We start from the raw sequence: 25248 nt of genomic DNA on the forward strand, positions 1-25248 counted from the left end.
TGGTCCTCTCAGGCGTGGACTGCAGACATTTGACTGGCATTGGATTTCCTGTCACACCACCAGGTAGGGTGGTGGCACAGTCTGCTGGGGTTTTGTGCCTCCTGAGGGCCTCTCTGGCTCTTAGCAGACTGAGTGTTTTTGCCTTCTGGTGGATTCTGTGGTGGTGGACAGGCCACTGCTTCCCAGCCCCTGTGCCCTAGCCCTGAAGCACGCTTGGTTTTAATCCAAGAGCCTGGGGGGGGGGGGTTGGAAACATGTGCCACGAGCCAGACAAGGAACATGGGGGGCTTTGCAGGCCACGTGGCCTCTGTGGCCACCGCTCAACAGGAAGTGGACAAGTGAGGGTGTGTACTGAGACTGAAGGACACTGAAATTGGAGTTTCATAGAGTTTTCACATATCAGGAAATATCATTCTTTAGATTCTTTGTTCCAAATGGCTAAAAATAAATGAAAAAATCGATCTCAGTTCATGGGCTGTGTGAAAATAAGCTGGACCAGATTTGTCCTGGGGACCAGTGTTTGTCCACTGCTCTGTTGCATATAGATCCAGCACAGTACCTGGGGAAAAGCCAGGTCCAAGCAGCGTTTTGTAATTTGCTCCTAAGGAGTTGCATGTGGGTCACTTTGCTGGGCTCTGTGGAGAGCCAGCACCTGCAACACCAGCATGGCTCCCTGGCAAGCACTCCTCTGCTGTCTTGCCAATCTTGCAACCACCCAGCCATCTTGGCATGTCTGCCCAATGGTCCTCACATGGTGTGATGTGGACAGCAGCAGGATCTGGCCAGGGGAGGACGGCTGGTCAACCCCTGCAGACCATCTGTCATGTGCCCTGCTGAACACGAACAGTTCCCACGGCTCGCCCAGCCGGCCCTCTCATGGGTGCTTTTCAATCCCATTTTCAGCACGGCCTCATGGAGGGAAATGAGAGACCGTGTGGGGTAGGAATCCTGCCACATAACAAACATTGCAGAAAGTCTCTGTAACTTCTTTAATCATTCCAACAACAGAGCACAAAGATACCAGTTTCAAGTACATTCTGATGCACATTTTCGACAGGAATAGATATGTATTTAGTCACGAGGGGCTGGCAGCAACCACCATGCGTACACTTTGCACAAATTCTCAGCACCATCAACCTGGAAGAAGAGATGTGGGTGCCCACCTGGGTGGGAGTGGGCTGTACCTTCTCCATGGCCTGTGTTTTGTTGCTTCCTGTCCTTCCCTGTCTCATTATAACACTGTTAAAAGCTGAACAGAGGGGACCAAGGGAGTGAAGAGTGGGGACTCTGCCATCTGGCCCTTCCAGAAGGGGCCCTGCCCAGAGCTGGGCATTCCATCAGGGTGAAGCTCAGCTCCAAGACACCCTGGTTGCCAGAACTCCTCAGGCACCACGGGTGCCCTTGACCACCTCCGGCTTTGTCAGTGCCAGACACCTCTCTCTGACCTATCCAGCTGCACTGCTGATTAGTTAGGTCCCTCACTCAGCTGAAGGAGTCGGCCTGCCCATTGTTTACCTTTGACCAACTTAGACTTGAGCTGCCAAAAGAACAGAAATTGCCAACTCCACCAGGGATTACGAACGCCTGCTTTGAAACTGCTCACCACCTGGAAGACCAAAGAAAAGTCTTTTTTGGAGAAAAACTGAGGCCAGCTCCTGCCTGGAGGGCTGACTCCGTGAAAGCACACAGAGGACAGCCCCTCCCCAGTGCCATCCAGTGAGCAGAGTCCTGGACACCTCTGAGGCCAGACCCTTAGCTCAGAAGCCCTTCAGGGGCCGGTCTTTCTTACTGCAGAAGCTCCCCCAGGCCTTCAGCCAGGTGAACCAAGGGAGCATGGACCCTGATCCCTAAACTGGGACTCCTCCCCAGATAGGCTTCACCTGCCAAGAGACCGCAAGTGCAGCCTTCCTGGACACTCTGCTCAGAGTGTAAAGCACGACAGTCACCTTTAATAAACCAAAGAGCTACAAGTAACCTGCTGCCTGGTCTCAGGGACACAAGCCCATGCTGATAACCACTCTGCAGAGACTGGGAAATACCAGTGTAGCTCAGAGCCCGGGCAGCTGTGCCCCTGGAGCGATGGATGCACTGGGATCAGGGAGGATGCACACTCTGGATTGCTATGAGGATTCCAAGGACAGGAGGTTGGGAAGACGGATACCTGGCCTCTTCCCTTGGGATCCTCTCTGGAAAGGTCACTGTGAGGCTTCAAAAAGCAACTTCGAACCTTATCCTGAGGATCAGAGACAGCAAGGTCAGGGAAAGGCATGAAATTGCCCTACAATCACATGAGAAGAAGGGTCCAGGGGCTCTCCCAGGGCCACCTCTGGGCCTGGGGGTTGAGATTTGCTAGTTAAGACGGGGACATCCCCTACCTCCAGGCATGCAGAGAGAACTCTGCACAATAAATACAAACAGAGCTGAGATTTCTCCTGCAGCGGACCAACTAGGGGGCTTGCTTGAATACTCTGGTCATCTATGCAGGCCAGGCTAATTCACAGTATAAGCAAGACTTCTAAAGGATATGGGGAGCCCTAGGTTTCCCAAACCAAGAAGCCAAGTAAGAAAAGAAAAAGGGCTGCATCAGTAATTCTTAGTTATTATACACTAGCCGGGCTGAGCGTGGCACGTTTTATTTCTATAAAACTATTACAAAATATTCAAAAATACATTTTAGTAAATTTACAGCAGTTATTTCTCAATTTATTAATGCAAAAACATCCTTTTTTTTTTCTCTGTACAAACTACAGGCTCCATCCTTGTGGGCTCATCACTATGTGCACTTTTAAAAAATATTTTCTAATAAATTCTTTGAAGTTAAAAATAACAGTTCTTCCAGTTTGTCAAAAAAAAGTGTATGTATGTGAGTGTGTGTGTGTGTGTGTGTGTGTGTGTGTGTGTGTGACATGGGGGGGGAGGGAAAGGGAGAGAGAGAAGGAGAAAGAGACAGAGACAGTCTTGGTTTTTCAAGAATGTGGCCAAAATGATGATTACAATGCAATATTAAACCATGAAGACAGTACAGGTGATGGCTGTTACATTGGAAACTAGTTAAATTAAAATAATATATTTCATATTTTTACACTATTTCAAAAAATGAAATGTCATTAAGTATTGATCTCTCAAAAATCTAATTTACAATTCTGTGTATAAAAATATAATTTGTGGACCCCCATGAAGCATGTTTTAGTTTACACTTGCCGAAAAGCAGGAGCCTAGCAGAGGAGGGACGGAGAGCACAGAATTCTGCCTTCTGACACTCAGGCCCAGGGGCACGTAGAAAAATAGACTCTGAGCAGGTTGCTTGGCCTCACAAAATAATCTCCCCCCGTGAGTACAGTTCACATGATAATAATAAATTATCCAAGACACAAACTAGTTAAGGCTCTTGAAGGTCCGGTTCATATTATTTAAAACATCTATTCATACCAAACAAATAAATAGCCAGGAGAGGAGAAAAATAACCAAAATAAAACAATAACCAAAAAATTCAAAAAATATATATATAAACTAAACACAACAACAAAGCTCCCCGTGGTCTCTGTTTCCTTATAGTCTCTACTTTGGACTGTCCTACTTTATTATTATTATTAATTATTATTATAATTAAAAGTCTCATTCCGTGCGCGTTTCCCGTGTGTCGTTTGCTTTATCTCGCTGTCGCTTCCCGCGCCCCGCCCCCGCCCCTCCCGTCCGCCTGGACTTCAGCTGGACTTGACCGCCATGCCCAGCGGGTGCAGGGCCTCGCTGTCCAACAGCCAGGTGCCAATTTGGTAGAGCAGCTGGGAGTACCAGTGGATGCCCGTGGTGGCCGCCGCCCCTGGCGCCTCAGCCGCCCCTGGCGCGGGCTGGGGGGCCCGGCCTCCGCCCCCGCCGTCACCTTCGCCGCCGCGGTCCGTGTGCGCGGGCGCCAGCGCCGCCAGCAGCGCGTGCGCCAGGCGGAAGGGCGCGAAGGCCCGGTGCGCCCAGCCATGCTCCTCGATGACGGCGTAGCACGAGGCCAGCACCCGGTTGATGAGGATGGTGCCCTGCGCCGTGAGCGGCGCGTAAGCGCCCGTGGCCTCCTCGCGCAGCGTCACGCTGTGCACCGCGGCCTGCAGGAGCCGGCGGTCCCCGTCGCGCTCGGCCACCACGTACACACGCTGGCCTGGACGCACGCGGCTGGCGAAAAGCGCCCGGCGCCCCGGCGGCAGCCCCGTGCCCCACGGCGCCTCGGGGTCCCCGGCCGAGTCGTTGTGCGGCGCGACGAAGAGCAGGTGCGCGGCGGTGAGCAGCAGTCGCTCGCGCGGCTCCCGCGTCTCGATCACGTAGAAAACCTTTTTGGCGCCGTCGTCGCGGTCCAGGAAGGTGAGGAAGTCGCTGTAGAGCAGCCTGCCCTGGTCGTCAGCCGCCAGCACGCGGTCCCCGGGACGCAAGTCCTTCACCAGCTTGGTGCCACCCTGCTCCAGGTGCACCGTGGCTGAGCCAGGGAAGCAGCCGCCGGATTTAGCCGCCACTGAGTTCTCTGCGGGCGGGGATAAGGGAGAGAAGAGGGCACAGGGGGTTGAGTACCACGTGGGACGGGAGGTGTGCGCCACGCGTGAGCCTGGGCCGGGGTTCGAGTCCAGGTTGTCCAGCGCGGACCTCGCCCCTCCGCCAGCCCCGCCGCCTCGGTGACAGGATTCAGATGCAGGCGCATTCCTGAAGGACTCCACGTTGGGGCCGGCTACCCTCCCCGCCTTCCGCCTTCCTCCCGCCCCACCGCTCACACCCAGCCTCGCTGCGAACTCAGGATATTTGTTCGCCACGTGGATTCCTCGGGAAGCCTTGAGCTCGCGCGGGTGTCAGGGCGCACTCCGCGCCTCCCGTCCCCGAGTCTTCCAGTGTGCTCCGCACCCAAGCTGCGCTGGAACCCCACCCCGGATGGATGTTCCCCACCTCCCCCGCCCAGCAGGGCCCTCTTGTTAGCCTGTTGGTGGGGGGAGTGGTGTGTGAAAAATAGCTGTAGTAGTTGTAGCAACTGGCCAAACATTCCAGAGAATTGCCCGAGGTGTGAAAATCCGAGGCTTGTGTGGATTTTCTAATTAAAATCCAATAAAGGGCCCAGCTTTGTCATTGTGATTCTGGAATAAATAGAAGACACTCTTGGAAAAGGGGACACTTCCATTTCTCCTCCTCCCCTTTCTCAGCTCACTCTCCAGCTTGTAGGCTGCCCCCTCCCTATTTGCTCAGGTGCAACCCCCACCCCCGGCCCCCCGTGTGCAATTCACACACGGGCTCTCCAGAAGCCCGGGCCTCACAGGCACTATTTGCACAGCCAGGCCTCTCTGGGAAGCACTCGAGATGTGTATTTGAATTTTAAATGGCCAGGCCTGCTTGGAGCGCTGGAAGCGCCGGGTTTCAAGGCCCCTTGACTACCCGCTTCCTGGGCCCTCCATCGCTTTCTGAGGCTCACTATCCCGAGGACAATAATTGAGGTTGGGGCGGAGCACGGGCGAGGGGGGGGGGCAGGGACGAGAGGCAGGGAGGTATGGATCTTCTTTGCATTCCAATCTCCGGGATCATGCTTTTTGCAAATAGAGATTGCGAGAAAGAATCTTCCTGCTGGAATTACAGAAGGTTTTTAATCTTCTCATTGGTTTCTCTGTCATGAAGTGCGGGGCTGGCCGTTGGAGGCCCTCTGTAGCCCCCCCGGAATGCGACCCCGGGCGCTGGCGAGCCCAAGTCGTCGAGTCGCACGACCCTGCTTGACACGCACTGCGCCGCGCCCAGGCTAGCGTGCGCAGAATGCCAATGAGCGGCTTGGCGCCCAGGGTTCTGCTCTCCCGGCGGGACCCTCGGGGCGGGATTACCGCTGCTCATTTGGGAAGAGACCTCTAGGGACTTCCGCCAGGGGGACCTCACGAACAGTGCTGGCGTAAAGGAGACCTCGCGCTTCTAAGCTCAGGAGCAAGGTCCCCGAAAGGGCGAGCCGGGGGGCTGAGGGCCTCCCGCCACTACCATTTCCCATCCGGAGCAGAGAAGGAATCCCCAGCAAAAGTCTCCTCGCTTCGAGCCAGTGCAGGGGTAGGGGCGTCGCCAGGAGCTGTACTTTTTCCTACCTGAGCTCTCACACCTTCACCTTCGGTTGTTGCAAGAAGCAACGTTTTCTTACCTATGCAGTGGGCTTTAACACTGTTTTCCTACTAACGTGCCCTTAAAATGCAGTTTAGAAGAAAACGGGGAAAACTGGAGGGGGGCACGGAAGACAATTCCTTCGAAATTCACTGTGAATTGTCTTGCTAAATGTGTCTACTTGTCCGAGAGATGGCAAGATCTGCACGTACGGCCCCAAGTCGGGTAGTGCGCGTGTGTGGGTAATGCCTCGCCGCCGCGGCTGTTCCTCCCGGCAACAGCGTGTGGCGTTGCAGGCCCAGGGAAGTCAGCCTCAGCCTGGGGCCAGGCGCTCCAGCTGCAGACCGGGAGGGGATGGCCCTTTCCCGTTCCTGCCCTACGCAGGGCACCCCAGCTGGGCTCCTAATAAGAACGGATGCTTCCTTCGGCTCCAGATGTTGGAAGTGGTAACTACTGGGTTTATTGCCTCCCACCAGGCCTCTCCCCAAAGGCTTAGCGAGTGAGTTAGGTTAGTTAAGAATCCACAGGCGCTCAGCAGGGAGGAGCCAGCAGCCCATTTATGCCCTGGACAGACCCTCCTGCACTTAGTGGGAGTGGTGGTAGGTTTTTAAGCCCCAAATGAGGGAGGAAAGACCTGGCTAACTGCAGAGTCGCCATGGAAATTTCAGCACTCCCCGCCAACCTTCACTCTTTCTTCTCCTTTCCACCACCTGCAGTGGGGACTCCAAAAAGTGGGGTCTGGAGACTCTGAAAGCCACAGGTCTTCTGAATCTGGGCTAGAGAGCCAGGGGACATCCGCCTTCAGGGTTGGCAGGGAGGGGGCTCACAGGGTGCTCCTTCCTCCCTGGCCCTCACTTCCCTTTTACTTTTCCCCTCAAATTAGAGGTGAGGATGTTAGTGTCCTCAATTGTTAGTGTCTACAAAGTGTCAAAGACCACTTCATAGGTCAAGAAAATAGTGGCTTCTTGCACCAACAGATAGCCTTACAGGACAGACCTGGAGTGAGGGTACTGTACTGTGTGGGGTCAAGGGATATGGAGAAAGGCTGGGCATGAGGGGTCTTACCTGCTTTCACGGAGCAGTGGATATGGGCCTTGGACTCATAGTACACCCAGTCAAAGCCGGCCTCCACAGCCAGGCGGGCCAGCATGCCATATTTGCTCCGGTCACGGTCGGATGTGGTGATGTCCACAGCACGACCCTCATAGTGCAGTGACTCCTCCGAGTGGTGGCCATCCTCGTCCCAGCCCTCAGTCACCCGCAGCTTCACTCCTGGCCACTGGTTCATCACAGAGATGGCTAAGGCATTCAACTTGTCCTTACACCTCTGTAGAGAGAAGGGGTGCCCAACCAACAGACCTGTTAGCTCCGCCGCCCCACCACCCACGCCAACCCATCCATCAGCCAGCCCTGACCAGGCTTAGGGTAAGGACATGTGGAGAGAAGTGGGGAGACAGAACTAGTGTGGGCATTGGGTGGGGAGAAGGGAACAGCATTTGCAGGAGGAGCCAGTTCTCTTGGAGACAAGCTGAGGACCTCCTTCCAATCCTGAAACTACAAATCAACTAGCATGGTCTGAGAAATAAGCAGAGTTTCTCTGGAAGAGGAAAACTGTGTTTCAGACACAAGCTCCAGAACCCTCTAGGGGCACCATCGGCCAATGCTACCCCCACCCCCACTGCTCTCCACTTCTTAGACCTGTCTGTGCTCCCTCCATTCTGCACACCTGGGCCAGGGTCTACCATTCTCTCTGGGTAAATCCCTGCTGAGGAGGCCTCAGAGGCCAGTGCAGTGCACTACTTAAGGACAGGGAAACCAGCGCCATCTTCCTCTGGACCTTCCCTCCTACCCTATGCCTATCCAAGGCGAGAAGGAAGCCAAAGGTGAGGGAGTGATAGCCACTCAGGGTGGGAGGCAGCCCAAGTGATTGGAGGCGGGAGGCAGGTGAGCTCTAATGTCCAGCATGGGTAGGGCCGCAGGACAAACATTCTCTGTCTGGGCGGCCACATTCCTCCCCTGTGGAACTCCTCTGGGCCAGGCTGCTCTGGGTCTGATTGTGTTCTTGTTTTCTTTAACCTGTTCCCTTCCTCCTTTCTTGTTTTCTTGGCTTTGGTGCAGAATGGTGTCCAGCAAGTTTGAAGAGCAAACTTAAAGGGTGGGGAGGGCGGGCAGGAGAACAGGTGGGGGATGGGACCCAGAAAGGCCTGAGGCCTCTGGAGCCCGGCCTGCCCCTCTGCTTGCTCTGCTCCCTTCCACCCATGTGCAGGGCAGAGTGGAACTTGGGATTGTGGGGGCTCCATCCATAATCTTGGGCCATATTCAGAAAATAAAAATTGAGTCAAGTGTGTGTGTGTGTGTGTGGGGGGGTACTCATTCACTACCTGGGCCTTTATACTGCTGTGGGTTGGATTCGGGATTTGAAAAGGGGGAACTGGAGATACAATGATGATGGTGCACCCCAAGAGAAGCAGACCAGGAGAAGCAATTGCAAGGTGACTTCTGTGGAGGGTAGGGCTGATATCCACCCACCCCAAGGCGGGGAGAGATGCTCTGCTTGGAAGCAGGTTACTGGGATGGAAAGGGCCCTAGTAACAGCCAGGGGAACTCTTTTACAAAGGGCGGAGACTCTTGCAAGGACTCTGCCTGCGCTTTCAGGGGACTGACAAATTGCGCAACAGGAAAAGTCCTGTGTATCTGGCAGCAATAAAAACCAGTAATATGGTCGCAGAGTTAAACATACAACAAATGCCGAGAGGACGGGGGGGGGGGGGGGGGGGGCTGGGGCGGCCCTGGTAACAGGTCAGCGCTTGCAGGGTTCTGGGCCTGCCGGCAGCTTTCTTAAGAAGTAAAAGAAGAAAAAAAGAAGAAAGAAAGAAAAAGAAGTCAGAAGGGCAGAGTTTGAGTGAGGTCATCTTGAGGATTGAACGCGTTTTACATGAAAATCAATCAGTAAACCAGGGTCCGTTTAGAGCCGGGATCTGAAGCCCGGTGCGCGCAGGCGCACACCGCGGTACGCACACGCACACTGCCACCCCCATTCCAGCCCCCACCCCACTACAGCTCCTTTCTCTAGGGAGGGGGGAGCAGATGAGGCTTTAAACAGCTTCCCACCCAGCAGCCTGGGAGAGGGAGGGCAGCACGGACCCAGCACCCTGAGCTGCGCCACTTGGGCAGGCATGGAGGACCCCAGGCCAGGAGCCCGGCGCGGAGCCAGGCCCGGGCGACCAGGACAGGCCGAGGCCAGGGTTGCCAGAGTTGGCACCCCAGGCACCCCGCCCTCCCGGGCACTAGGCCCTGTGCGGCCTCAGCTGGCGGCTGCAGGACGCTCCCCCGCCCGGGCTGGGAGGGATTGTCTCGGGCAAAGCCGGGAAGCTCAGGCCGGTTATTAATTCATTGGGTCGTGTGCCGCGAATCAAGTGCGACTTTGTGCAGCCACCGTGAAGCCCAGCAGGGCCGCCGGGGCGGGCTTTGTGTCGGCAGAGGCCAAGTTGCTCCCCACGCCAGAGCTCCTGCCCGGCGCGCCCAGAAGCTCGGGGCTGGGACCGCCGCTGCCGGCAGCCGGTAGGCTTCCCCCAGTGCAGGGGAAAGAGACCCCAGACCCTAGACGCGCCTCTCCCCCTCCTCCCCCACTGAGGAAAACAGACCCCTGTGTTCAGAACAGAAGAAAACATCCCCAAGCCCCACACCCGAGCTCCTTTCCCCATAGGCTCAAAGCACACAGGAGGTCTATTCAACGTGGCGTCTCAGGTGGTCCCCCACCTCAGCCCGCAGAGCCGGCAGATCCGGCCGCCGGCCGCCTCCCTCCCCAGCTCTGTGGCCGCCGGCACCCTCGCCTGGCACCCGAGGCCTGCGCCAGGAGAGGGTGTCTGTCTGCGCTTCCCCTCTCTCGGTTAATATTAACCAGGAGCTCATGCGTTCCAGAACTGCTCCGAAAGTTCCACTGGGGACGATCTTGCCATGGTTGAGGGACTTGGGCGGCAGTCACATTAGAGAGACAGACAGGGAGGGAGGCAAGACAGAGGACGAGGGCCATTGCGCACCTGGGCCCCAATCAGGTGGTTATTTAGAATGGGGGCCAGCGGGTGAGCAGGTTCCCCAGGAGCACACACCTCCTCTGGGCCGGGGAAGGGTCCCTAGCTGGGCCCCTTCACCCACCTCCAGACTCTCACCACCCAGCCCTCCCCCTCCCGCCCGCTTAACTCTCAGAATCCGTGGAAGAAAGCCCAGTGGAGGGACGAACCTAGTGGCACCTCGAGACTGTCGCAGCTCCAGCCACCCGCGGGTTTAGGAGACTCTTTGCGGGATGGTGATGTGACCGTGGCCTGGCTCTCCCCCACCCCGGCCACCCCACTTTGGCTGTCCCCCCCCACCACCGCCTTTTGTGTTGGGAAAAGGAATAGCCACTGCCCAAGTGAAAAAAAAAAAGTATTTGTTTTCGTTTCGTTCGTCTGAGGGAAGTTGACAGAAGGTCAGAAGTTCAAATGCTGCCAGTGCGCGCGGCGGCGAGAGTGGTGGGGCGTGGGGCCGGCGGGCCCCGGTCCGGGCAGGGCGGACAGGGTGGGGGAGGGCCCTGGCTGGGGGCTCTAGTTGGGGCGCAGTGGCCGGAGGGGCGGAGAAGGCGGCGGGCCGGCCGCGGGTGGCGGCCCTGGGCTGGCCGCGGAGCCTGCGCTGCGCCCGGGCCCTGGAACCCGCCGGCCGCGCGCTCCGCCCTCCGCACCCCCGCCCCCGCCGCGGGGTAATTACGGCGGTGGGAGCCGGGCTCTCAGCTCCGGCCCGGCCTGCGCTGGGCGTGTGGAGCGGCCGGGACCGGCTGCCTGCGCCCAGCCCCGCGCGCGCTGAAACCGTAGCCGCGAGATCGATCACCCCGGAGTAAGTGGAGCTGAAATGCGTCTGCTTCGGTGCGCGGCTCCGCGCGTTCGCCGCTCTGCAGCAGTCGACGAGGCCCAGGCCCCTGGGCAGGGGCGCGGGCCAAGGACCCTCTCTCTGGCGTCCGCCTCGGGCAGACCAGGACGAACGCGACTCGCTCAGCCGGGGGACCTAAGGTCCCCGCCCCTGAGGCTTTCTTTTCCATTGCCTCCTTCGTTTCGGATTCTGAGGACCTGGAGGCCGCCCGTCCTCCTCGGGGAGTGAGGGTGACAAGGTGACTGGGCTAGCAGGAGAATTCTCTCAGCTGGCGGCACGCACCCGGCACCCCGGGCCTGTGCAGCTAACCGTGGCTCGCGCTGCTCTTGGGCACAGGCGCGCGCGTACACACTCGCGGTCCAGATTTAAAGTGGTCGGCAGCAGATGAGGGAGTGAGGGAGTCTCCTCACTGCGTCCCCACTCCTACCGTTTGCCGGCTCTAAACCGAGACCCGGCTGCGGTCTTCTTTCCACCTCCTCACCCGGGAGCCCGTGGCTAGCAGCGCGGCTCTGAGGAAGCTCCTCTTTCCCTCCCGCCTGCACCTCCCCCTGCACTTGCGCCCCACCAGCGCCGCTCCGTCAGCCACTGTGCGCACCTAGCCCTAAAGGTAGGACTTGAATATTTTAATAGGGCAATAAAAAGGATGTTGACCTATATTTGCAAGAAAACCCATTTCTAGCTTCAGTCATACGTGCATTTGAGTTTCAGAAAGTCTAGAATTGGCTGGGAGATTGGCAGCCCAGAAGTCTCCAAGGAGGTGGGAATGGAGAGAGGAATTCATGTTTTGCTTTGCCTCTCCTCCCACCCGCTGCCCCTCACTAATATTAATTCCCTCTTAATTCTTATGCAAGCAGGTTGAAAACTCAAGTGATGCAATGCCAATAAGTTTTAAGTCCCCCCCCAAGGCACCCCAGCTCCGGAATGAAGAGCATCCCGACAGAAATATCAATACATCTGGTGGGTACAAGTGGGGAGGACAGAGTGGCAGTGCATGGATAATGAGCAGAGGCTAGCAGGGAGCTTCTGGAGCCCCTGGCTTTTGTCAGACGGCCCCTGACTTTTCCAGTTAGGATTCTCTGGTACTGGTGGTGGGGATAAAGGGTGAGGACAGTCTTGAAAAAAGAAAACCACAGAGAAGGAAAACGTGTAAGCTCTGAGCTCTAATACTCAAGGCTACCTTTGTACAGTGACCTGGAGGTCACTTAGGATTATGGGTGCATTCCCACAGCTTTCCTCCATTTCCACCCTGGACTTGGAAAGGGCAGATGCCCCTCTGAAGTCAAGGTCTCCCAAGTTACAAGCCGGAGTAGAGGAAGGAGAGGGGAGGCTGTCCCAGCAAGACTAATCAAATCAGGGCCCAAATGGACCACATCCCCTTCTGTTCTCACCCCACCCACACCCTAAACTTCTTTGATGGACTCTAAGCTTCCATTCTCCTCTAGGAAGAGGAGCCCTGCTAGGTGGGCAGGTGGGTGGGGAAGGAGAGGGCCAAACAGTCTCCAGTCTATCCGCCCAAAGAGCAAACAGAAAGTGTGGACTGTTTGGTCGCAGGCAGCCCCCTCAAGGAACACGCTCCACGCCCCGCGCAGGGTTTCTACCTGAGTCATCAGCCTGTCTGCTCCCGTGTTTTCTTCATCCTTAAATATGATGTCGGGGTTGTAATTGGGGGTGAGTTCCTTAAATCGCTCAGAGTTTCTGGAGATCTTCCCTTCATATCTGCCGCTGGCCCCTAGGGTCTTCTCAGCCACATTGGGAATAAACTGCTTGTAGGCTAAAGGGGTCAGCTTTTTGGGGTGGCGCCTCTTGCCAAATCCCCTGCCGGGTCCGCACGCCAGCCCCGAGCACACCAGCAGCGAGGAGACCAGGACCACGAGCAGACATCTCGCCAGCAGCAGCATCTCGTCCATGGAACCTGGTGACTTCCGAGCTGTCCCCGCGGGTCTGTGCGCGAGCAAGTGCGCGCGGGTGTGTGCGTGTGCGCTCTCCCTTGCGCTCTCCCTGTCTCGCTGGGCTCGCTCGCTCGCTCGCTCGCGCGCTGCCTGGCTCTTTCTCTTTCTATATAACCTTGCCCGCCGCTGCTGCGGGGGACTCGCCGCCGATCCCCACCCAGACAGGGGCTGCAATGGCAGGCTGCCGGTCGCTGATAACGGAACACATCGGAGTTGGGTCTCGGTCTCGAGGCAGCAATCAAAAGACAAAAAGAGTCTGATTTTAAATGGTAGCAAGCCTGGGGAGCTTGTGAGACAGGCTGCCTTTCGCACTATATTATAGCTGGCAGGGGCGCATCTGATTGGCCAAAGCCGCAGAAGCTTGTCTTCTGATGTTAACCCTGAAGAAGACTACATTTTTTTTTCTGTTGCTGCTGTTGCTTTATTTTTACCTGAAGGCTTCGAGTTAAAAAAAAAAAAATAGGGAGGGTGGAGGGAGGTCTTTACTAAGAAGAGGTGGGCGGCAGGGAAGAGGCAGGTTTCCTAGGATGAGATCGATTCCTGCCTGCTTTGTGCACATCTCTGTGCTTCCCCCTTTACTTTCTCTGGAATGGTAGGTGCTTCAGTTAAAACCAACATAAGTTTTTAAAGGACAGTCTAGACCCCCCCCACACACACACGCCCCAAGCTTCAGTCATCAACAAACAGTCTCTCAAATGTTTGAGAGGGAAACCTGCCCAGCTCTACTGTTTCCCCCAGAGACTTGATTTTTTACAGGCTAGGTGCCCCTAGGAGGAGAGGACCCTGCACCTTCTTCTGAAAATTTACCATCCTTGGACAAGGGTAATTATGTGAGGCCAAGACTTTAGGCATTGCTGTTTGAAATGCTTTATGTGCCTTAGAAAAACTTGAAAATACTGCTTCTTCTTTGTGTTCCCATGAATGCCTGACATGGTTCAACCTCTGCAAAGAAGATGAGACTCAGGAGCAGGTCCAGAGTGAGCCAAGGGGCCAGCAGGGCAGACCACCTGGTGGGCACAGAGCAGGGAGCTGGCTGGGCTAGTGCATGTGTGGTGGGAGGAGGCCATTGTGCCTGGGGCAGCAAGGAGTGGGCAAGGCTGTGCACACGCACACACACACACCGCACACACACATCCCCGTGATCGATCTGAGCAAAGTGCAGGGCCAGGGATGAGCTGGACGTGGAATTCAGGCTCCTTGCCACAGTGAGTGGAGCTCCGTAAGCCAGTCCTCAAGGACAGAGGCCAGCCAGGTGCTGGGGCTACAGACTAAGGGGTGGGTGGGGACCCTGGGGAACAGGGTTCTGGTCAAAGAGCATCATAGAAAAGGGAACAGTGCGTAGAGTTCAGCAATCCTTGAATCTCCAATCCCTTTCACTTCTTTTAGGAAAAGAAAAAAAATTAAAAGTCCTAGTTTTAAAAGTCTGAAATTTATTCTTTTTATGGAACGTGGCTTCCCCTCTTGTTCCTCCCCCACCCCTCACACAGTAAATCCTCCAGACCAGGGCAAGTGGCATACTGACCCTGAGGAAGAACGCCTCCGCGGCTGCCCTGCAGGATAAGTGCTCCCCTTGGACCCCCTCCATCCCAGGCAGAGCCGAGGCCAGTAAGAAGCTGGGCTCTCAAGCAGGGGCACCTTCCGGCACTTTCTTGGCAGGCAGGCTGTTTTTGGGTGGGGAGAGAAGAGGTGCATCTTAGGAGAGACTCACGGTCAGTTGCTCTCCTGCTCTCCCACCTAACCTGTCTCTTTTCTCTGTTTTACAATTTGTGAAGAATCAAAATCTTCCAGAGAAGGCCGACCCAGAGGCTGGGCGGCACAGCAGCCTGCAAGCTTATCCAGGCCGGCTGAGCAGGGAACTGGGGTCTCCACCCAGCAGACAGCAGAGCTGTCCTGCTGAGGGGGTGTGCCTCTGCTGCAAGAAAAGACCCACCACCCTCTGGGGAGGAAGGGAGGGCCTGTTTGATGTGGTCTCCTGCACAGTAGATGCACGTTGTGCCCCAGGAGTGCTTTGGGACTAACAGGTGACCTGAGCTGCCTGGTGTCTACCTGCTTCAGTTCCTTTCCTTCCCTGTTCTTTTCCACCCTCCCTTACAAACTCAGGCATGCACAGAAAGCCCACAGGACCCACGGCCACCCTGTAGCCCCTGAGTGCAGACAGGCAGGGGGTGTGCTGGGAGCAGCGATGCTGTGCAGACAGTTCACCTCCTCGACACGCAGGGTGGGCAAGGCGTGTTATGGGGGCAAATCTGCATGGGCACGGCTGGACTTGGGCACCTCAGGAGTGGTCAGCTCCCTCTTGGCAGAGGGTTGGGACTGGATGAGGTTTGGCATTGTGCTGGGCTACTGGGGAGGTTTTGTCAGACACCTACTGCAAGGCACCAAGGACGCTTCTTCTCTTGCCTCCATCTCCCACCAGCCCTGGGCACTTAGAGAATCTGGTGGGGATTGGCCTTGGGGGAACTGGATGGACCTGTAAGGATAAAGTAATGATGCACCTTAAAACTTGTTACTGACATCTGACTGCAGAGTGCCTTCTCCCTGTCACAGGTGGGAAAAACCTGGAGGAAAGCAAGGACATTTTGTACCTCTTATCTGAGAAACAAGGGCGCGGGGCCGAGCCACCTGAGAAGCTGCACCTCTGTCCGTACGCGCCATCCCTCCATCCCACCCACTCCCCACTTCCCAGACACCACACACCGGCTGCCTTCCACCTCCAGACACCAGATGGCTCCCTCTCTTTGCCTTTCCCCCTCCAGACAATTTGGGCCCCTCCCTGTGCCAGTCAGAGGTTCCAAACCCTGGCTTCTGCGAGACAGGAGCAGACATTCCCAGCGCCCTCAGGACCCATTTCCAATTTGTCTAGGCTATTCCCTTCTTTCTGGGGATCATTTTTAGCCCCCCTCCCTCCCTCCATGCTTTCAACCACTCCTGCCTCGCTCCAGCCCTCCACCCAGCCTCGGCGCTGAGCACAGGTGCGGGTCTGCCTTCTGCCCCAGCCCCCCAGGAGGCGCCGTCCTGGGCCCCTCCCCTCCCTTCCGGCCCCTGCCGCTAGGTGGCCTCCTCACTCTGCCTTCGGCTCCTGGTGGCTGGTTTGGGAAATCCCCGCACCCCTAGCTTGGCAGGACCAGGAAGCCGGGCTAGCCTTGTAGGTCCAGCCTCACCCACTTGCCCTTCCCCCAGTTCAGAGTAGGGATCTGCAGCTCTGACCGTGGCCTCGCCCACCTCTGCCTGCGGGGCTCCCCCAGGCTCCCCAGTTTCACTCCACCGGCTCCAAGCTCACGTTTCCTCTTCCCTGTGTCCCTCCCCTTTGATTTCTCTTCCTTATAATAGTTCTGCACAATCTCTTTCCATCCAGCTATTCAGTTTCATTTTCTTTCTGGATTTTTCCAATTTTGGCAAATTGAATTTCTGCTGCTCTCTCTCTTTTTGTGATTTTTAGCCACAGTCTCCTCTAAACTCTAGAGGGAAAACTGGCCCTTCGTACTGTTCCGAGGGGGCTGTTTCTTGCCCACCCCTGGGTCTGAGGGATGTGAGCTCTGTGTGCTACTTGGTCAAGGAACCCAGGTGGCTGGTGGCCATGCCGGCAGCTGACCTGAGGTAGCAGCTCTGTTCCTGTGAAAATGCCAGGAAGTGGGGACCTGGCCTAGCACAGCCTTCTCGGGTTCCTGCATCCATGTCTGTCATCCTGCAGCGGAGAGCAGATGAGCTTTGAGGCCATCATGCACAGGGCCTCTGGTGGCTGTGGCCTATGAGAAGCTGTCTCTGCTGCTGAGTGATAGCAGCTGGACCTCACCAAGCTGACTCTTGGCAGCACAGTGCAGAGGGTACTGGAGATCTTCCACCCCCGCAGCTCCACCACTGTGGGGAGAACCTGGGTCCCTCCTGGTTTTGATCACTCCAGAGTGAGTTGCCAGTGACCGTTCATGCCTAGTCCTGCTGTCAGTCCTGCTGGCCCAGCGGGTGGAGTGCCCGCAGCTCGAGAGCTGCAGATAGGAGGCTGAGCTTGCTCCTGGAGTGGGCTTTTCGGGTCACTTTCCTCCCGGTGCCCAGGGAACCCCTGGCTCGGCAGTGGCCACAGCCTCTCCCCAGGACTCCTGCCGGGGCCAGGTTGGCTTCACAGAGGCTGAGCAGGCACGGCATACGGGCTTCACAGAGGAGGGGTAGAAATGCTGCTCCTGCTAAGGGTGAGGACAGTGGTGGCACTCTATCAAGTAGACCCTCCAGGGCAGGGAGTATGCTTCCATGTGAATATGCAGCCTGAGAGATGCTGCTTTGCTGCCGTGGCTGACGCAGTCTCAGGCCAGCCTGCCTCCACTAAGTCACAATGCCCTGGTGTTTCCTCCAGCTCTGAATGACGCCTCAGGCAGGTGGACCCCCAAGTCCTAGAGCGCTTTCCTCCCCTCCAGCTACCTTTGCAAGCTGGAGAGAGGCACACAGTGTGGGCAGGTAGCCTTTTGACCAGGGAAAGGGACAGAGCTGGATCCAAGACTTAGTTCTGCTGGTCCTGGTCTGTGTGCTGTGCCTTGGAACTCGACCATGAGCCTATCATCCCTGCAATCTTTGAGCTACTTAAAATGCAGATGCCCCTGGGAAAGTTAATACATTAAACCTGTACCCAGTAGAATCACCTGGGGAGCTTTGAAAAAGCCGGCAAGCTGCCGGGGCCTCACTCCCAACAGTCTAATCAGAATCGCTGCTTTGCTGACTTCCTTGATGAGAATCCCCAAGCCTGGGGCATGGGGTCAGGTGGGTTGGGGCAAAACTGTTGGGCTTCGGGTCTCCAGCTGGAGTCCCACCTCGGGATGCTCCCCTGTCCTACCTGGATGCCCATGTGTCCTGGGACCCCCTTCTCCCCCAGCTGCCCCCGGAGTGGAGCTGCACTTGGGCCTCACCCAGCAGAGCAGAAGGCTGGGAGTGTGGGCAGGATTCCGGTTCTTTCTGGAGAGCAGGTGTGAGTAGGGTGAGGGATGAGTGTGTACATGAGAGAGGGGGGCTGCTGTGGAAGCTCCCTCAGCTCTCAGCTCTGGGAGTCCATGATCCTGATCTCAGAAGAACCCGGTGCCCACGCCATGGTCCCCCTTCAGAGGGGATCTGAGGATGGTTTCCCTGCCTGCCCCATTGATGGGGGTTCAGTGGATCCCACAGGGCCCTCATGACTCACTGTGTGTCCACCGCACATAGCCCGTCCACACTGGGGGCCCACCTCCAGGTCAGGAGCAGCCAGGCAGCATGGAGGCCACAGGGCAGAAGCTTAGGAGTCTTGGAGCACTGCCTTCTTCTCTCTCCTGATAAGCACCGATGGAGCACTCTTCCCTCGTCTGGTGCAAAATTAGGAGTCAGACCTATCAAAGCTGCGTGGCTGGTGCAGAGACCTGGGGGGAGGGCAAAGGCACAGAGCTCTGGATAGGCAGGTGGGGTGGGGCAGGTGAGGGAGGGCTGGGGGCCACGAGGTGGGAGTGGTGAGAAAGGGAAACGGAGGGGGCTGAACACACTGGGGCTTTACCGAGATCAGGAAAGCTGCCAGGGATCCAACAGGCTTTCTCCGTGGAGCTTGATGTTCCCGTTGCCCCAAAGCTTGGAGAGCATTTGACAGAAAGCCACCAACTGCCTGAGACTTGCTCCTTCTCTGAGGCTGGGCTCTGCACAGAGAGGGCATGTGTGGTCCTTTCTGCAGGTTGGGGAGGAGTTTTCGATGCCGGGGCACAGCCACTGTCCAGGGGAGCCTGCGCGGGCTTTTGATGTGCTGGTGAGCCTGCGGGAGCTCTGTAGCGCAGGCCTGGAGCCCTGGCCTGGGGGGCCTGGGGGGGCTGGAGGGGCCGAGGCTGTGCTCGCAGGCTTCATGGCTCCTCCCCAGCTTTTTCCCGTGTGGTTGCCCCCACAGCCATGGACCTGGCCTCCCGGGTCTGGCCTGTGAAGTCACATCTCACCCACAGCTTTGGTAATGACATGAGTGTTCAGTGTGGAGCACGTCTGACTTTTGAATAAACTGGGATGAAACTCAGCTACTCAACACAAGCAAGCCCATGAATGGAGGCACCACCACACCCCAGGAAACGAGGCACAGAGGGGCTCAGATCCCACGTGACCACAGAGTGCACTCGCACTGGGCTCCTTGGATCTCCATCTCTGCTCAGCACTCCCTTGTGTCTGGGTGGGCAGGCCTGTGGTACCCTGTGCTCCAGGAACGTAGAGGAGGAGGCAGATAACCTGTAAGGAGACCACGGATACTCAGAGCTCTGCAGGAAGTGGCCCACAGGTCCTGCGGAGGGAGAAAAGGGTGCCCACAAGTGCTTTCCTCAAACAGATCTGTCCCATGGCTTCTTGAACAGTGCTCCAAGCTCAGTCCTGGACAACAGGGCGTGGCATCAGTTAGGAGTGTCCAGTTTACACACGACTTTCTTCCCCTTTAGGGGCAGGGACTTCATGAGGTTCGTTAGAGAGGGCTCTCGTGGCCCCTTCCCACTTACAGATGAGGAAGCTGAGGCTCCACACTGAGCCCTCGCTGTGCCCTGGGGGGCCCCTGGGACAGAACAGACCCAAAGCGCTGGCTGGTGAACAGCGGTACCCACACGGTGAGGAGGTGTCATCCAGCCACAGTGGTCCTCAGAGCCTCCAGCCTCTGCTGGGCACCTGCAGAGGACGGGACAGAAAAGCTGGGGAAGTTCTGCCCCAGAGGGGTGTGCTAGTCAGGCAAAGCAGGTGACCTTGCCCAGGACTGCCTGACTCTGAGTGGCCAGTGAGGCCTGGGCCTGACCATGGGCTCCAAGCTCTGTGCTCCACAACCCCAAGTGTGGATGAGATGCCTGCAGAGGCAGCAATTCCAAGAGGCCCCCAGTGGCACAAGCAGTGGACACCACCCCAGGCTCAAGATGAGGCGTGCTCAAGTTCCTGGGTTGTGGGATCCCATGGCTTGTGATTCTCAGCTACGGGAAGTTCCCCTGCTGGCCTGTCAGGCAGACCGCTCTGTCTGAGGCCTCAGGCACTCCAGGAGAAGCCTGATGGGGCACTGTGGCAAAAAGGCAGGATGCCAGCCAGCCTCCACCCCTGCCACAGGCCTGGCTGTGAAGGTGCTCAGTGTTCTTGGCTCCAGGACAGTGGCCCTCGATGGAGTTTCCTGGGGGCATGGCCAGGTGTCCCGGGCCACATCCCACCAAGATGGAGAACAGAGGAGCCAGGGCACTAGTGGCCACTGTGGTTGCTGCTAGTTGCAGTCAGATTCAGTTTTACTGAAATCTCCTGACATTTTCCAAATAGATTGCAGAGTCTACGGGGTGTGCTGTCCCAACAGTCAGCTGCCCAGAGCCGAGTCCAGCTGGGCTCTTCCTTCCCCTGCTGCCCTCCTCGAAGCCTTTCCCATCTGTCCAGCAGGCAGGACCCCCATGCTCTATCCCTTTGGCCTGGAGGTGTGTGGGGTGGTTGACTCTGGTGTCTGCCGTTTCCTGCGGTGCCCACTGGGAGGCCAAAGTGATGCCACGGGCTTGGAGGCTATATTTTGTTTGTTTGAAGGACAAAATCCATGCCAGAGGCTGAGACAGAGTGACCAGAAACACGGAGTATCTGCCCAGGGCTGCCTTCCTGCAGTGACCTCGCAGGGCTCACAGCAGCCCCTAGGAGGGGCATGAGGCCCCCCTGCCCCACCCTGGGCTTACCTTACAGAGAGATGAGCCCAGATTGCTGAGTTCCTTCCCAAAGGAAGCCCCAGCAGCGCTGGGCTCAGACCTGGGGTCTCACCTCTCTGAGGCCTTGTTGGGTGTGAGTTGAGAGGCAGCCCCGAGTTCTGGGATCTTTATTCATAAGCTAGTGATTCAGTTAGGGAGGGAGCATTTCAGATCCACTCTTGTCCCTTGGATGGGGACCGTCCTTCATTCCTGCTTCGAGGACATTCTGCCTCAACAGCCTGTGGACTCGGCCCATGACCGCATCCACGGTACTCTTGTCTGCACTTCTGCTCGCTGGCCCCATGGTGGCTCTGGGCCCTCTCAAAGCGTGTTGTCAATTGCCATCATGACCTGGGGCCCCAGGACTTCTCCACATCACCCCCTGGGCAGATGCAGCTGGCCTCGGGGTCACCGTCGATCTCCACCTTTTACCCCGGGGTTTCACTTGCATTTTGGAGTTGGTGCTCCTACTTTTGCCTCAGCGTGTCTACCGATCTCCAGAAGAGCCCTCGGGGTGTTGGTATCCTTTCTCTTTGTTGGTCCCACAGCTCCCAACTCAGAAGATGCTCAATAAGTATTTGCCAATCTGCTTTAGTTTCTGATTAGTTAGCCAGCTCAACTAGTTGCACGTTGTGAAATGCCTTCGATCCCTGCTCTTTACAAAGTAATACAACAAAACTCGGCGACTGGAATCTCAGATTCGTCGGTGCAGACACACTTTGGCCAAAAGCCTAAAAACCGTCCAACTGCTAACTTCAAACAGGGAGGCCCAGCCGCTTGGGCCACTCCTTCAGTTTGATGGAAGGGAACAGCCAATCAAATCCAGCTAATTTAAATCATCTTGCTTCCTGCTGAGGCCTATTCCCAGGCCTCTTTTGAACAGCGAATAGGATAAGCCACATCACAGTCACATCACGCGGAAGCCCCAGTGCGTCTGTCCTGTGATGTAAACTTGTCCTTGTGAAGAGGCCATATTTGAGAAAGTCACCTCCTACTTCTGTTTTATTTGGAAGGCAAACTCTCCGTGGCACCCAGGGATTCTCCTTGACCATCTAAGATGGTCCGAGACAGTCACATCTCTGACACCAAGGTCCTCGGGGTACCACCATGGGGTGCACTGGGTCATGTGGCCTTGTCTCCGCACGGGCAGGAAGCTTGGCTGCCAAGCCTTTAGTGGCTTTGCCTGGAGTCCCCAGCCCAGTCCTGCCCGAGGCCTCCTGTTCTTCCCGCTGCTTTCCTTCCCTGCAGGAGCTGAGCATCTCCCGTGCAGTTGCCGGGATTCCACTCTTCCCCAAAGGCCGGGGCCGCCAGAGAGGCTCGCCTCGGGGTGCTGCGTTGAGCTCACCCCCAGTGTGCTGCATGTCCCTAGAGAAGGAGATTCCTGTCCTGGAACCTGGTGTTCCCCAGGCTTGTCCTTGGAGCGGGGAGACCCTAGTTGGTGGACCCTGGAGAGAGCTTGCTGTGGGAGACGGCTGGAGGAGACTGGGTGGGGGAGGGCAGGGTGCCAGGAGAGACCCGAAGGTATGAGAGAAGTCAGACCCAACACTTCTCCTCTGGCCTTTTCAGTGTGAGGATGGCTTACCCCAAAGTACACAAACCAACAGACTGAATCCCAACTCTGTTTGAGCAGGGCCCAGACAAAGCCTGCCCTCGGGAGCCCTCCTCCTGGCTCCTCCCGCCATGGTAACGGCCTCATTCAGTGGGCCATGGTAGCAGGCCAAGTATGTGCAGGGTTGTCCTGGAGTCTCTTGTTTCCTTCCATCGGCAGACGGTGTTTGAATGTCCTGAACATGTTCTCTTTCTTACCCTGACGTATTTATACCCTCGATTTGTTTTGTTCTGTCTTGCTGGGTGGAGGAGGGATGTGGGTGGGAGGTGACGGAGGGGCTGGGAGACCCTTTGTATTACATTGGTCAAGAATGCCAGTCTACGGGTCTCCGCATTCTACCACCAGAGTCTCTCTCCAGGACGCACACGTCAGTGGACTTGGAAGCAGTTTTAAAATTGCATGCCAACGTGAGCACGCGGCATTTTGATCCAGCTGTTTCTGAAGAAGTAGGCATAACGGCTTCAGATACCTTAGGCAACAGTTCCGTAAAGGAGGCAGTAAAACATGTAATTAGGCAAATCAAATAAGGCACGGCAATGACTTTCAAATATTTAGTCACATGTCATTTCCCATTCATTTACCGGGTACTTGAAGGAGTTCTGTATTTTATAATCCCTTTTAAATAAAAGCCACGGCTTTTATTTATGGTTTGCTTTTAAGTGTCACTTCTTACCTACATCTCAGGGTGATATGACAGGGACGGCATAATTTCATCTGTGGAGGGGAACAACAAGTACAGGATGGCTCAAGGACAGAAAAGCCCCATCAACTTCAAGTTTATAGAACTGCGGCCAGAAGGATCCTTGGAGCTTAATGGTCTCTGTTCCCATTTATGTTAGGGAGCTCGGTCCCTTTAACAATTACAGCAGTTTTGCCCAAATCTGCTGCAATGTGACAACTAATCCATCGGTCACCTTTCTTTGTAGAAATAATCAATTCTAATCAGTAATTGCTTTTGGGCAATGGTTCAACTCTGCTGTCATCCTTGGGCTCAGGCATCCTGGCATCTCTGGAGTGGTTCTGAGGGCAGCGATACATTTCACTCTCTGTCCTCGAGGCCAGACAGTGCTTCTTCTTATGCTTAGCCACCGGGGAAAAGCACTGTGCATGGTTCCATGATGCACTCTCTGTCCCCACCAAGCAGAAGGGAAATATGTGCCGGATTCTGTGTCTTCTGGATGTCCAGTCTCTGAGCCCTCGGATGAATTTCTTAGTTTTCACAGGACGGTTGGTGCAGGAAGATGGATCCTGGTGTTATTGAAGTGATTTTGGGGGTGATTTATTTTTTTGATGTGGCACAAGAGGAAGGTCTGCAGGAGCCAAGCAGGCGTGAGGTCAGGGGTGAGCCATTGCTCTCAGCGGAGAGCCACCCTGACCGGGATCTCTGGAGGCGAGTGACATGTGGGAGGGAAGCAAGCAGGCAAACAGGTACAGACACAGGACCCCTGAAGCAGGACCCCAGCCCTGCCTCCAGGCCCTGCCTCAGCTCTGTGCCTTCTCTGGCCCTGGTAGGTCCTCTGGAGGGTTTGGGCTTCTCCATGTGCAACCCCAGGGCTTTCTGTCATCTAATTTGGAGTACAACTTCTCAAATCAGAGACTCCACCATCCACCAGCCTTCCTTACTCCATCAGAGTTCTCCGAGGCTTAATGAAGATGAGGGCTGTTGCCCCTGACTGTGGCCCAAAGCTCTGGTGGGGCGAGCTCTGGGGGCATGATGGAGTCCCTGCCGTGGGAGCCGTGGGGAGCTGGTCCGAATCAGGGGCCACCACACGCTGCCCAAGGGACGTTTAAAGCTGTGATGATTTTTCTTATTTTCTCTCTCTTAAAGTAGAGGAGGAAAAAAAAATCCCCTTTTTGTTAATAGGAAAAGACATTTTCTCCTGGTACAAAGGTTTCTAAGATATTTTTTATGAAGGAATAAAAATCCTATTAAAATATTTATAAACCTAAACCACCCTGAAGCCACATGCACATTAGGCCTTTCAGCCTTCTGTTCTGAAAGCCAGATAAATCATCACTCAGAGAGTGAAGGTGAAACTCAGAACAGGACGGAGGGCTGTGGCGGAGTGGCCGGGCATGGCTGGGAGGCCGGCCTCGTCCCAGGAAACCCTGGTGATCCTGACTCACCGAAAGGAAGAAGAAGGGTGCCGAGCGTGGTCTTGGGAGAATGTCAGGGCAGCACAGAATCCAGGGGAACCCAGTGGCGGCGGTGGCCCATGGGGATTCTGGAGGGAGTGGGCTGGTCCAGCGCAAGCCCTTGTCTGGCTGGGGCTGAAGAGGGGCAGAGGCAGAGCAGGGTGCAGCCTCCTGCTGAGCGGCATCCATGAGCTCACTGCTCCATGATCACTCCTCTCATAGGTTCAGACCGTGGCCCAGGGTCCAGCCTGGAGTCGAGGGGATGGACACTGGGTCCTCCAGGTACGGGGACACGCTCCCTGGCATCACTGAGTTTCTTACACAGGCTCCACTGAGCCCCCACACTGCTGAGACCAGGCCAGGTACATGCTCTGGTGTGGACACAAGACCTGTCCTGGGAGAATGAGCCAGGGCACCAGTGGCTAGCCAAGAGACTGTCCAGGACAGAGGGCTACGGGGCACCTGGAGAAGAGAGAGCCTCCCTGCTTCTTCCGCACCTCGGGTGGCAGGAAGTCCTCAGCCAGGCACCGCACACCACACAGCTGGTGTGAGCTGGGGCCCAGGCAGGCCAGGCTCCTCTGGAGTCTCTGGGCTCCCCAGGGGAGGACTTCCTGTTTCTGTTTTGTTCTGACCCAGAGCCGGTGGCTGTTCTCCCTGTGTCCCTTCCAGTGTCTTCACACCAGGCCTCTGGGCTCAGTGTCAGGCCGGACCTCCATCCTCCAGGGGCAAAGGCCAGGCTCCCAGAGCCGTGGCGATGCACTCAGCTCAGGGCCAGGTGTCCACCTTCAGGATGAGATGCCAGGTTCTTTCTGGTCCTTGTGTCACCCGAAGCTTCCTCCTGCCTTCCTTTCCAGACGCGCGCGGGACTTCAGAAACGACCTGCTCCATCGTCTCACTCTTC

General features: G+C 56.4%; 1 protein-coding gene across 1 annotated transcript; it reads right to left on the reverse strand.

The window, feature by feature from the left end:
* Positions 1–3704: 3704 nt before the first annotated feature.
* Positions 3705–12893, reverse strand: Shh (sonic hedgehog signaling molecule). The gene is made up of 3 exons (XM_026406184.2): positions 12594–12893; positions 7159–7420; positions 3705–4504 (listed from the first exon to the last, which is right to left on the reverse strand). Exons 1-3 carry the CDS (start codon positions 12891–12893, stop codon positions 3705–3707), a joined length of 1362 nt encoding a protein of 453 aa, XP_026261969.2.
* Between the last annotated feature and the right edge of the window lie 12355 nt (positions 12894–25248).

The sequence above is a fragment of the Urocitellus parryii genome, chromosome 3, assembly GCF_045843805.1.
Source record: "Urocitellus parryii isolate mUroPar1 chromosome 3, mUroPar1.hap1, whole genome shotgun sequence".
Taxonomy (NCBI): domain Eukaryota; kingdom Metazoa; phylum Chordata; class Mammalia; order Rodentia; family Sciuridae; genus Urocitellus; species Urocitellus parryii.

Coding starts and splice junctions, on each gene's coding strand:
- Shh (XM_026406184.2), bottom strand. CDS start 12,893: ATGCTGCTGCTGGCGAGATGTCTGCTCGTGGTCCTGGTCTCCTCGCTG. Junction 7,421..12,593: donor CAGACAGGCTGATGACTCAG/GTAGAAACCCTG, acceptor TTCTCTCTACAG/AGGTGTAAGGACAAGTTGAA. Junction 4,505..7,158: donor CCACTGCTCCGTGAAAGCAG/GTAAGACCCCTC, acceptor CCCCGCCCGCAG/AGAACTCAGTGGCGGCTAAA.